The sequence below is a fragment of the Zophobas morio genome, unplaced genomic scaffold, assembly GCF_036711695.1.
Source record: "Zophobas morio isolate AGI-343-1 ecotype UQ-CSIRO unplaced genomic scaffold, CSIRO_AGI_Zmor_V1 ptg000411l, whole genome shotgun sequence".
Taxonomy (NCBI): domain Eukaryota; kingdom Metazoa; phylum Arthropoda; class Insecta; order Coleoptera; family Tenebrionidae; genus Zophobas; species Zophobas morio.
Genome location: NW_026972515.1, coordinates 1 through 14,338, shown reverse-complemented (window position 1 = coordinate 14,338; position 14,338 = coordinate 1). Strand labels below are relative to the sequence as shown.

The 14,338-nt window shown below is 30.7% G+C and overlaps 1 protein-coding gene across 1 annotated transcript; it reads right to left on the bottom strand.

Annotated features, from left to right (window-relative positions):
* Window positions 1-5,869: 5,869 nt before the first annotated feature.
* LOC135120697 (eukaryotic translation initiation factor 3 subunit H-like) lies at window positions 5,870-7,247 on the bottom strand. Its single transcript, XM_064045039.1, has 5 exons — window positions 7,181-7,247; window positions 6,900-7,126; window positions 6,502-6,681; window positions 6,054-6,289; window positions 5,870-5,956 (listed from the first exon to the last, which is right to left on the bottom strand). Exons 1-5 carry the CDS (start codon window positions 7,228-7,230, stop codon window positions 5,870-5,872), a joined length of 780 nt encoding a protein of 259 aa, XP_063901109.1. The 5' UTR covers window positions 7,231-7,247.
* Window positions 7,248-14,338: the final 7,091 nt, after the last annotated feature.

Genomic DNA, 14,338 nt, shown 5'->3' with positions numbered 1-14,338 from the left:
TATGAGCAAGTCTAAAAAATGTTAAACTAGCTTATTACATGGATACACAAGTTCGCATAAACCTACTTTTATAATGATATTTCTGAATGTACTCTGCTGATAAAATAAGTGTCAAATAAGAAGTGTGCTAAAAGCCTTATATACTATTTTTCCTTAAGAAAAAACTCTTCTAGCAAACTAATTGTGTGCTTAATGACCCACACCTTTTTCTATGTGATAGTTTCTTTTTGCAAATTTTTTAATAGCAAGCTATGGCACACCCGAATCTGTAAGTGTCCTCCATTCGCCTAAAGCAGGCGGTGTGAATTATGCTATATATAGTGAAGTTTGGAACCTTTCCAGCTTTGTTTTAATCTCGCTTTCCTCTAACACCACTTGCAGTAGGTTTATTATTAACTAATAAAGCTATCATTCTACGAGAGAGTGCTTGAAATAAACTTTTAAGGACCAGGAAATTAAAGCATTAAGGGTTGAAATTTTATTGAATTTGAGTCAGTTCTTTATTATTATTTATTATAATTGTTAAAATTATTAAAAAGTTTTTGTAACAAAACCACTTTTTTGGTTTTAAGCCAGCAGCAAAATCTTTTAAACTAAATTTTTTACATAAAAAATTTGCACCAATACTTTTTTTTTTCTACTGGTAAATAATAAAAAAATCAATAATATGTTAATACACGAGTTAGAAAACTCCTATGTAAATTTAGTGCCTAACTGACAAATGCTAGTTACGAAATTAGGAGGGAAACAGTTAGGGGCAAAGTTAAAAGTTATAACTAAGACTTAAGAAAAGGAAACAAAACAAACAGAATTTTATTATTATAAAAGCATCTAGATTTAATGTGCAACCTTTACTGCTTGCGGTTGAGTACCAATTTCCTCTATTAGTAAAATAGTAGTTAGTCGTTCAATGGAAGTTCAGGTCCATAACTTTCTCTTGCAAATCAGGAAGCTTGGAAGTTATTAAGTATTAGTCTCAATACATTTCTAATTTAATGCTTTTTATGCTCATAGAGATCACTTGGCTAAGAAAGGCCAGAGAAAAACCCTAACAGCTAACAGTCAAAAATTTATGGCCAGTAACAATGCAAACTGGCATCTCCAGGTGCCTGTGCCTGTGACTGCTTCAATCTTAGCATGTGCCCTTCCAGCTTTATTTTTTTACTTGAATCAATTTTAGGTACAGGCAACGCATTTTTTAAATACCCACAATTTTTTTTGTAGCACTTAAATATTTAAGGCTTATTAACTAAAATTTAGAGTCTGATTATGTTACCTTCTTTATAATAAAGCGCCTTTTACCTAGTTTGTCTTTAAGTTCCTTTTTCTTCTACCGTTTCTAATTTATAAGTCCTTTATAAGTTCTGTCCTCTCCTGTGCACAGCTTTGCCTTAGTTGTATCTTAAGTTCTTAGTTTTGTCTCACCTTCATTCATTTTTTAAATTTTTATTAGTTTTATTTTTTGTTTCTTCCGACTTATCAGTCCTTAGTTCTTATAGAATTCCTCTGCGGGCGTTTACTATCTTACAATCTTAGGGTAGTAACAGGGGGCTAACTCCTTTTAAATTTTTTTTTTTAGACTAAAAATAAAGCCTCCTGCCTAGAGGGCTAATAGGTAAAGATTCTATTCAAGCAAAACCAAATAATACTATAAAACTAAAGCGTTAAAAAAATACTTAAACCAACTCACTAAGGGTATCTGCGAACGCAGAGATCAAGAACAAAAGGCTAACAACTAAGAAAAAAAGCTTGCTACTTTTTTGTTAAAAAATAGGGCCTTATGTGGATATACATAACATAATCAGCTAAAGTTATAAGCAACACTTAAGTCAATAAACAAATATGTAATTGCTTAATTAATTATTACGAAAAGACGAAGGAGTTTATGATTTATACTTTCGCTTTTATAAGCTAAATTAGTTTAGAATTATTTTCACAGTTTCTGTTACAACTCAAGACTGCTAAGTTCTATAACTGAAAACATGCCCACTAGCAGCATTAATTATAATAATATTGGTAAGATGTGCTAGCAATTAAGTAGTTAATAATTCGAATACTCCTAAACTATCGTTTTTATAAGAGGCCTAAAGAAAATGTAGGTTAATTAAAAAAAAATTAAACAAATTAGTTGGAGCAATAAGCTTTCTACTTTAACTATGAAATATATAAATTATATTTATTACAATATATTAATAAAATTAAATCACAAAGAAAAAAAGCTTGGATTTATTTACAAGTCTATGTAAAATGCAAGTACACATTCTTTAACCTTAGAAAGTAACAAAAATCTAAGTTTTTCTAGTGCAAATATTATTACTACCAAACTGAGTATTACTTAATGGCATCCGGAATAATACAAATTTGTGTAAACTCCGTGTAGGTCTGAAGCAAAGTAAAAAACACTTTTCTGCTTTTCGCCTGCACACAAAAATTTAGATACCTTAAAAAATTTACGAAATTTTAATTGAATTACTGTCTTAAAGAAAGCACTAAAAAAAAATGATGCGCGTGAAATGTGCCTATAGTGGTTTCTAAATATCATGGGCTATCAGTATGTAAGTTTCACCCCTTTTTTCAACTTATTTATTATGTACTAACATACTGAATTTAGTAGTATACCGCGTTACTTTACACTTTTTAATGTCTCATTGGTTCTTGTTACGATGAGGTTTATTTTAAATATTTCTTATTAAGTTCCAAGTTTGCACGCTAAAACTGCCTTTAAAATTTTGTTAAATTTCAACTAAAAGCCTTATTTCGTGTTATACTTTACATGTTGATACTATATTTATAGTGGCATAATTGAGTTGTTGCGTAATTACTAACGTAGTAAAATATGTTTATTACGTTAAATTGGTTTAAATACCATACCACCACGTGAAACACCATATGAGTTCTTTCTCTCTGCTCATCGACTAAAATAAAGATTTTTTAATCTAAATATACAAGATCCTAAACGTAAAATATTAGACAAAACCAGCAACAAAAGAAGGACAGAATAGTTTTTTAAACTTATTAAATATCTACTTCTTGGGGCTTTAAGTAACTGCCAGACGGTGACAAGTCACTGAACTTGCAAATCCAAAACTTGGTCGAGATATATACTTTTTGTCTATTTAACGGAAGAAGAAATATGCTTATTCTCTAAGTGTTTAGGGTTGACCCTCATTCTTGGTCTATTCTTAACTGTGCTGTGCTTTCCAGTTCTTATCCATTTATAAATAAAGCTTTACACATATGTATACTATACTTTTCCCTCCATATATTACTAGTCCTTTTCTGCTTTATAGCTAACAACTTTGACCTTTGGGTTTTATAACAGCAGTGAAACTGTTTTACAAATATGTTTAATTATATATTAACTAATTTTACGCTAAACAGACAGGTAATGAACGCAAACTTTTAGTTCATAATTCTTTTACACTCAAGATTGGTAACTAATATAAAACCACGGTTAACAACGTAAACCTCACAAATTATTGTAAAACTGGCCTTAAAAAGTAGTTACTATATAATTAAGAGCTCTTTCTGTCGAAATTAACCGCTGGCTTAAAAGAGGATGCCCCCAGTTGAGGGCAATTAATCCGTGAAGGTCGACATCCCCCCTCACTTTTATTAAGGATACGTTGTACAAGGCCCTTTAGATCCCAAACAAGGGTAGCTCAGATTTGCGGTTAATTTTGATACTTACTAAGTACCTCAGCCTTTTACTACAAAACTAAGGGCTAGTAAGTAAAAAAGGTGTCTCTCTATCACCAAATAGCTATTTTTTTTTTGACAGGAAAATTTTAAAATGAGGTTTTTGTCGTTTACTACAGAAAATTTCCCTAACTTAAAAAAGTCCATGACAAAATACTTGATTTTACAGAATTTTAAAGCTATGTAGACCGAATATTTTTAGACAAAAGACTTAGCTGTTTTTTTAAAACATCAAAAGCTTAAGGATCAGAACTTTTTACTACAGTATAGTTATTAGTGTTAGCTCTATTTTTCGCACTGCCTGGTATACGCGGGAGGATAGCAGGTTTTGCACTGGTATTAAAAGCGGACACTTTAAATTACATTGATAAATATATATGTTGGCCCTTCTTAACTAAATTTTTTTATATGAATGAGCTAGAAGCATATATTTGTAGTTGATCAAAAATTTCGCTGCGTCAATGCATATTTTTTAATATAAAATACAGCAAGTCTTATTTTTATATACCTTCATTTTATTTTTCTTAAAGCACATGAAACTTTCGAAAATATTATAAGTTTTGCTAACCAGTTCTATGTGATGAGCGACGTTTCATTATCTTGTTTAAAAGATAACAAGCAATTAGAGGTTTTCACTCATTGTAATTAGTGCATATAAATTACTGGTCTGCTTCTTGGGTTTACCAGAGACTCCAGCTAGTGAAAGTAGTAAAAATAGTATATAACTTCTGTCCTTAAAATTTTTTTGTGTAGTCCTTCAGTCACTTAGAGAGTGTCAGTGCACAAATATAACATATAACGCATAATAGAAGCAAGTAAACCACCACTACGGCTTTCGCCATGTAGTTTCGCTACAACAGCGCCGTGCCGATAAAGGTTAGGAGCACCAAGGGTTTTAGTCTCACTTTTTTTTTTTTATAATAAAAGGTTCTTGCATTGTATAATGATAACAATACCTATCTTGCAGCGTGAATGGGAGCGGAATTATGTAGCACTTAATACTGCGAACGACTTACAAGGTGAGTCGCTTATAAAAATTATTAAGAAGGACTCTTTCCGTTTCATAGAATTTTATTGATTTTATAAAAACTTATGGGCGTGCTTTCAATGTTAAATTTTTGGACAGTAGACATGTGTCATGAGTGGTTGGTTAAACAATAACGCGATAAAGCAAGTTAGACCTTACGAAAAATTTAATAACTTTTAAATTAAAATTAAACAGTTTCATATTATAACGTTGATAGCGAAAATATTTTGGTTTTAGTATAACTTTACTTAAGTAACGTTTTTCAATATCACTTGGAGGACCGCTAAATATATTACGTGAACAAATTTTAAAGAGTATATAATAACTAATTTTTTCTTGAAGACCGCCTACTGCGTAGGACTTTTTAAAACATTAAGATTAAGTAACTAATATGATAAGGACACTCAAGAAGATATCCTCTACGAAACTTACAGAGGATTTAATTGCCTCTTATCAATATTAGTATTATATTTACCCTTTTCAAATAACTTATTTTTTCCTTAAATTTAGCGGATGGTTAACCAATAAGATACTCACTAGCAGCAACCACCACAAAAAATAAAAGATCATGTAATAGTTTTATGCTAAAGTAAAATTATAATTAAGAGTACTCCATCCCTAAGTCTTTATTAAGCGACTTGATAATTTAATTTTTTTTAAAGTTTCAAACTACGCGCTTGTGACATACTTGAAAGTGTGTTCAAACACCGATCACGATAAATAATTAGAAAAAACGACTCAGCATAAGTTGTACGATGCTTCTAAGTGATTGAGAAAAGAACTCGTAATAACTGTACTGAATGCGAAAAAGTACCCAAAGCATCAAAGTAAATGAGACGCAGGTCAATAAGGAAAAAAAAATAATATTCATGATGCATCCAAAGTAAGGCAAGTCATTTAAATTTTTATTAATACTTATTAATTAAAACAAAAATATGCTATCAAAATTAACTAATTACTAAATTTAAAAAAAATGGAGAGGAGCGGTAGAGGCAGAGACTTTTCCTCTATAACAAAGTGAGAGTCGTGCAAAGCGTGGCGTAACACGTGTTGTGTTTGTGAAAGGGCACATGGCATAAGCACGTGGTTATAGATAAAAATTGTAATAAAAGTTAACTTTATTATAAAACTTTATTTATTGGTTCATTCGTTGAAAATGATAGTAGACGATTTTTGTAAGGATTGAAGTAGATAAAGTTTTGTGAATGTGTTGGCCGCAAAGTTATCAACCTTTAATAATAATCATAATATTCATAATAATTATAATAATCATAACAATAATCATAGTAATAATTAAAAATTAACAAAATAAATTGTAAAAAAAAACCTGTAAACAAAAGTTTGATATCTGATTGTATGTTAAAAGAGCATCTAAACGGTTCGGCGCTATGACTGGCCTGGTGGCATTAACAAGCGATTCTGATAGGTTTAAAGGAGGCAGTCCCTCGGCGGTTCGCCTCTCATTTTCCTCGCGAAGACGGGAAAGATCTTCTTGGGCTTGCTGCTGGCGGGCCACGTGGCGGAGATAGTACTGATATTTGTTTTGGTCTTGCGTGAGTATTTCTATTTTTATTATTATTAATCCAAAAAAAATTTACTTTTATATATAAATAATATAAACATTAATATACTTTATAATATTTCTATTATCACTACTTTACAGATAAACTATTTATCTATATATCCTTTCAACTTATAACCAAACGTAATAATAATAGTATTAATAAAGTAATATTAATAGTAGTAGTAACCAGAATGATAATAATAATAATAACCCGTTCCATCTATAAGGAGTTCCAAGTTTTTCTCAGTGAACGTGTGAAAAGCAAGATTGAGCTTATTGAATATGTCAGGCTTATGGCGCGGAGTCTCCAATTCAGCCAATAGGGAGCGCGCAAGAGGAGAATTTGTAATTTCTATTGGTAATTCCTGAAAAATGTCCTCGTGGGTAAGCCCTTATTCAATCAATATGATATCAGTATTACATAATTTCAAATAGCAGTGAATATTAACTGCACTAGTTATTATTCTAATAAAATTATAAAATTTCATTCAATATAATTAAAAAGTTGCTTACAATAAAAAAAACAACTTGATTAAACGTTTAGAAATATAATAATCATATATATAATTGACGTTTAAAAAAATATATTCTAAACAAGTTAGAAAAAACCATGATTTTTAATTATCGCCGGCGTTATCATAATCAATTCTGAATTATTTGCTTTAAAGGAATCCATAAATTTCTTAGAAAGCCGAAATGCCCGAAGAGAAATTATTCCCTGCTGCGAGCGATACGGATCGTAGACAAGCATGACCGACTGGCTAATAGACGACTGATAATTATACTGAGCGTTGATCATCATGCCGTTCAAAAATCCAAGATAAGTCGATTGGTACCTAAAACATATGTAAATGTTATAACATTTTTAAAAACCAATATAAATAATTTACCAGCCGATAGCATTATTGTCGATGTTAATCTCTTTTAAACGAGACATCATATCAAGCTGAAATTGAGCTCCTTATAAACAATTCGAAAGAAGAATAACATTAAATATATATATAATTTGTATTAAATTATTTTTCTATGCCTTCTTCTTCTTCTTCTTCTTGAGGAAATGGAAAACAATTAGTAACTTCAAGTCTTCTGTCTACGTCTAAACCTAATAATTGACCGTGAACAAGTTCTGGCAAACTTTCTGTGCAGTGCTTCATTATTTTTATAACGACCTTACAAATGCACGAAAATGTTAAAACTCCATAAAAAATAACTTTATTTTAAATAATTATTAAAAGAATAAGCCAAAGTTTAAACAAGAAACACTCACCAAACCGTCGATTTGTACTATTTCCAAAGAATTTTCAGAAACTTCCGTCATTTTAAAAAAATCTATTTGAAATTTATATATTGATTTTAAAAAAAATAACTAAAAGAACAAATATTAAGGAATGATTCGCTTTAATTAAAAAAAATAAAAAAAGAAAACGAGGGGATAATGTTGAAAGAAAAGGTAAGCGACCACGTGGGAGAAATCAGACTACCTTACCGCCATTAAGCATGCGATTCTAGAGAAAAAGTAAATAGTAGTATATAAATTTATGACATAAATAACAAAAAACTCTTTTTTATTAAGGCCAAAATACTTTGTTTTATTCTGTAAAAATTATACACACTCTTTATCCCTTTAGTATGTATAAGAGCAGACGAACATTATTGTTCAGAGGCGAATACCTACTTAATGACCAGGGTGAAGAACTCGCATGCAGGAGCACTGGTAAGGGTGAAGTAAAAATTATGTTACAAGAACAAATTATTATTACTTTATGGTAAAAGACAAAAATCTTAAAATTATAGAATGCAAACACGCATTTGTATGAGACATGGTAGGAACTTAAAATTCCTTCTTTGCCTAACCTCTTAGTGCTCAGACTTTGATGCGTTTTAGTGCCTAATGCCAGTCGTCTGCACCACCATGTCAAGAGTCGGCATTAATTAGGAAATCGTTTTGACAGTTGCAATACAAATTATTTGGAAAGTTTTTGGGACTGACAATTAAACAGCGCATTTACGACATCAATATTTATTTCTTTCCCTGCTATTACAATGCTAATTTTTTTTGGGCTTTCCTTGGAGGTCGCGGCCTTATTAAACGTCTCAAGCAATTTTCGCTGGAATTTAAAGACCTTACACAACTCTTTAGAAAGACATTTCCTGCCTTAGAAGCAACAACCTACCGCGGAAACTATTGGTAATTCGGGGTGCATTGCTTAAATACGTCTACACTTGGTTTCGAAAATAGCAGCGATATGGTTTGAACAATGAAGAAAGTTAACGCGTAACGTCCTAAACTGTTTAAATTCCTTGACAGTTTTGCAAGATTTTGAGGTGCTTGACCAGTAAAAGATTATTCTCACAGAAAAGCAAAAAAAAGAAAAGACGAAAGAACGTAGTATATGTCTTACTTTACCGGCTTAAACTTATAGTATTTTTTATTTGTAGCTATAAAAAAACCGTAATTTACATTTAGTGCATGTAGATATGCTTATCACAGCATGTTATCACTTTATATATATATATTATATTTTAAATAATATGGCTTTGTGATTCTAATAACTCGTTTAAAATATATGCGTTATATGCGTTACATCATGTTCGCCTCTTGCAGGGCAATCTTCCTGTAAAGAGATGCCATACCAGTATGACTTTTTCTGTTGAAAGGGTTAGCTTTAGTAGTGTTTTTATTCGCTTCCTTATAAATCTCTATATTGATTTTAAAAGCGGGATCTTACTTTAAATTTGTTAGGCAAGGTCTTGCTTATAGCATTTTGTTCAAATTCAAGAGATAAGTAATGGTTTTTTTTCGTAATTAATCTAAACTAGGCAGGGTAGAAATTAATCAAAAATAATATACTCCGTTGTAGACTTATAGTCGCGAATGTTCAACTTAAAGCGTAATAGTAGCATTTTTTTTATTCCTTTTTTTCTTAGTGATTTTCATGAATCCACACCAAATAATTTTGTTTAGTGTTATTAAGGTATCCTAAGATTTGTACTAGTGACAGTGACTTATTAAGCTTTTAAAGGGATTATAGCTTTATAAAATTTATTATTATTTTCTTATCAATATATTATTGTATAAGTTGTTCAACATTTTGGTTTTAATTAAAAAAGAATAAAGTCCTGAACCAGTAGTGGTAATACATTAGGGAACAACACTGCATAATGAGCATGTTTTTATAGTTGAATGTTAGAGTCGCAAGGTATATGGAAGTAGGCACTTCCTTTTGAGCCAATTATAAGTCAGCTTTTAGTTTTACTGCTACATCTCGCTATAGCACGTTACTAGACAAGATATACTTTAACCAGTTTCAAACTATTTTAAAAGCATGTAGAACCTATTCATGCACACAATCAGGATAAGCTTAGCTTTCGGGTCCGTTTACTTAGATCACTTGAATCAAATACACTTAGCTACTCTAATTTATTTAAAGTTAGTCGAATAGATCTTCCAGACCCTAGATTAATACCGCAATAGGATCAGAGGACAAGCAGCGTAAATTATGGTATATCATCATCATTAGCAACTGACGATTATAACTATTAAACTAGTAAAAAAGGTGTGACCCTTACACCACTATGTAACCGGATGATGATATAACCTCCACCCATCAGAGGGGCTCTGGCAGCTCCTAAAAAGACTCATGTATGTACGAGGATTTACCATATAAAAAACGTTTTTCGAACAGCGCGTTAAGCAACTCTAGAGCTCTTTAAGTAGAACTACACCATGCAACTCAGTAGACAAAGCACGATAACCATATTTATAATCGTTGGTAGTGAAAATTTCTTGAAAGGTAAGATACAAGGTAAGATACAAGGTTAAAGTAAAGAATAGGAGAGCCTACTTTGGTGTTTCAGCTCTCTCAGAAAGCCATGACCATAGAGGCTTCTTAAGGAGCACATTACCAATCCATCACCTCATGGCTTTGTTCCATTCCAGGTCAAGAATGACTCAACATGACAATCAACGCCGAGGCTCGAGCAAGCAAAGCCACTAATGCCTTTAAGCAGCTCGCTGTATACCCCGAGCATATATTGTGAATTTTACTATAGGCTTGTTGCGTACAAGCTGTGGTACGTTATGAGCCTAGGGAAGTTGTGATAAATAATTTTTCTTCCTAGAAGAGTGTACTTGACTATAAGGATACTCGCAAGCTATGAAGCATCAGGACTTAAAAACACTATAACTAGGAACCTATATAGCTGATAATGTTTTATTAAGATTCTCGAATTAACATATTTTCTGGCTGGGCATAACTTTTTAAATTATTAAGGCAAAAGTCTAACTCAACTAGATCACCTCAAGGGGTCAAAGCTAAGGAATTTCAGTTTATCCTGTTAGGTGCAGACCAGGTCATATACTATGTTTGCGTTGCTGCAAGAGTTGCGGATGAAGGCTAATTTTAAAAGGTCAAACTAACAAAAGCTCTATAGATAATAATAAGCTAAATACATTCCAACCACTCGTTATTGCTAAAGTATCCAAATGTTAAAAATTATAAGCAAGATTGCTTCCTAGCTTAAGGGCATTAGTCTTTACTTGTTTTAAGGTTGAAGTACGTTGCTTCATTTGTGTGCTTCTGAAAGATTGAAGTTAATTTTATATATAAACTGTTAATTAACTATTTTACTACGTGAGCTATTTTAGGGAAGATCAGTATACTCATGTTCCATTTTCTAAAGACAGCTACTTATTTCACCCTAGGCAAAGGTCAAGCTAGTACTTACGATAATTTTTTCCCTAACTTCAAGGTAATGCCCTACCAAAGAAGACCAGGAAGCTCCTGCGGAAAGCTACTACCCGCAGGTACGCCATTTTATCTTCACAGTATTGGACGAGTTTTTATTTATCTTGTGAGATAGCTCAGTAGATGTTATATAATATAGGACTTCCATTGTTGCCTTATATAATAGCTTATGGTTGTACTTCTCACCTCTCATAAATTTTTTATCATTTCTTACAAAGTTATTCTGGACAGGAAAGACTATAACCAGTTGTAATCAATATAAGTACCAAGTAAATTAACCTAATGCTCAATAAATTAAAGGATAACCAAAATTACTTTCTGGTTTATAAGATTATTACTAGTTTGTTTAAATATATTATATTATAGCTTGGCAGTAGGTTGTTTCACCTTGGTTTCTAAACCCCTTCACACGTGCCCAAAAGTCAATGCATAAGTAATACTCCCTGACACTACAAGTTGAACCATAAGAATGAAATCGAACTATGAATGTTAATATAAATGTTACTGTTAAGGGATCAGGTTATAGCACTTTACAACTTTCGCGCTTTACTAATATAATAATACTTCAGTTGAACAAAACTAATTAACAATTTAGAGCTGCTAACTAACTAGGTTCTTCTACTAAAGGAGATTAAAGAAAATATCCCCCGCTGGAGGAAAGAAAAGAAAGTTTCTTTATTATTCGCTTACGCTTCTTAGCTTAGCTCGTCGGGACTATAAGCGTGAACTCCTGGATCCTTCAGTAGGAAAGACCATGTATAAATATAGACCCAAAGATGCTGCAGTAAGTCGGGCAAGGATGGGTGCTGAGGAATTATTAATTAATAGTGTTCTTTCTATAATATTGAAGAAAAATTTCTGGTTACTATTTTATATTATTGTCAACGTGAATGCCTCATTTGTATTGCAATGATTAGAATCGAAATTTAGCAATCAATGATACTTTGTAGCAGCCGTACTTTCGTAGCCCTAAAAATTCCAATAGAAAAATTTTCCTGACTCCTTAAAGCCAAGGAGAGTAGCATTGATTTTTAAAGCACTCCTTTTTATATGTAATGTATAAAAAATATGTTTGTTAAAAGGAAATTTTATTTTTAATTCAATGCCTTCCTTGGATATTTATCTAGTGTGTACAAAAATTATTGCTATCTCTGCAAAACAACGGGTTCAGAAGAAATTAACGTCTACTAAAGCACATTCTAAAATTTTTTTTCAAACTATTAATTTATAAAATAAACATTTAATAGCCTAGGGGTTCCTAATTGAAGGCTTAATTTATAAACTAATTTGTTAGGAGTGAGTTATTCTTTCTCCTTTAGATTATATTTAAAACTAAATTCTCGTCATGAGTCTCGCTTATTACTTTTATAAAAGCTTTATAGACATCGAAATGCATCGGAACATATTAGTTAAACTTGTTTTATACAGTGCGTATTGTAGAATATAGTTATCTTGTAAATCATTTTAACGGATGTTATAAATAAATAAGTAGTTAATAAACTCGTACCTTTTTTACTTTTAACTATTTTTATAATAGCTATTTCAGTTATACTAATCTTATGGCGTTCATTTTAATAAATCTAGTTTATGTTAGAAATAATGTTATACAATCAGAAGTTGCATTAGTATTAACAATTAAGGCATTCAGTGTACTCGGCTATATAGAAAAATTGCTCAGATTTTTAATAATAATGTTTCCTAACTTTCTAATATTCTTTTCATATTACATACTAACATATTTTAAACTAAGAATAGTTAGGTTAATCTTATTTACATAGTAAAAGCTCGTGGTGACCGAACATTTGACGATTTTTAAACAGGTTTCAAAGATTTTGCTAACGTTTTCTATTAAGAAGTTCCCGTTACACTTGCCAGTATATTTTTCTATGTGCTACAAAATTATTTGTTTATCTATAAAAACTTTGTTATCTTTAAGTAAAGCAAAAATTTTTTTAGTGAGGTAATCTACCGAGATAAAATTATGTTGCTCTCAAATAAATTTTTGCCAATGCTACTATTATATTAATATTTTCTTTGTTTTTGGTTAATGGCTTATTAGTTCTTAGACTTTCATAAAATAGGAACCATTTTGAAGTCAATTCATCCTCGTATTTGTTTAAGTAATGAAACTGCTTAAAAGCGCCCGAGTTTCTTATAAAATTTACAGATTTTTCAAGTAAAAGAATACTATAATTATATGTGTTGAACGCTGCAGTTTTTACAAGGTCGCTGAAGGGGTTTATTTGTGAGGTGAACTTGTAAGTTGTACTTTTTAGATGTACAGTGTGGAAAGTTTCTTAGCTCAGTTTTGTCTGCCTAAAGTAGTACGTTAAGGACATTTTTATTTAAAATAATTAGAATTATAACAAATACTGTAAAAGGGATATAACACATTTAACTCCGAATAGGTGTAAAAGGACGGTAGTTTTTATAATAAGTTTTCAGCTATAAACCGATAAAAAAAAATTGTAGGTAAATATTTCAAGCACATAACTTTTATAAATTTAGTATTTAAAACATCATCATTATAAAATATATAAAAATTATATTTATACTTTCAAAACGAATAATATAAACACTAGTAAAAAGAAAACCATCTTTTTGGTAGTAGCACATGGCGTCCTGCTCGCATATTTGGTAGTGCTACGTCTAACTTTAAAGTTTTTAGTTTTGCTTAGGCCCTTCGTCACAACTGCTAGCTTGACTATCATATTTATTGTTTCTATTATTATTAAATTGCATAATATTCAGCATGTAGTAATGAGCGCAAAGCGTAATATTGATAAGCCTCAAGAATCTGACAGTAACTTTTTTAAAAAAAACATAAAAGGTTTTTAAATTATTAAAAGTATTTTTTAAAGTATCAATAAGTTTTTAACTTCTTTTCCTTAATTACCTCATAAGATGAAATATACACTGAAGATTATATTAATTTCCTTTATGCTTTGAGAGGTTTGATAATTTTGAAGATCTTTATAAACCTATCTAAAAATTAATGTTTTAGTAACAAATGGAACTATAAAATATTAATATTATTTTTACTTCAACTGTTAATACAAGCAAAAGCTTTAAGGATTATTTTTATACTTAAGAAAACCTTTCTTTGTGTAGTAAAAGTGTATATTTTAATGCTTTACTTACAAGTTTCATTAATTAGATTCCGCTGCCTTCCTCCAGTTTTGAAGAACAACATTTATCTTTTCTAAATTATATAAAAAGTATTTATAATTTTTTTTTAATATCATTAATAAAAAGTTAATAAATTATTAAAAAAAATTTAAGAACTTTTTACTTCTAATT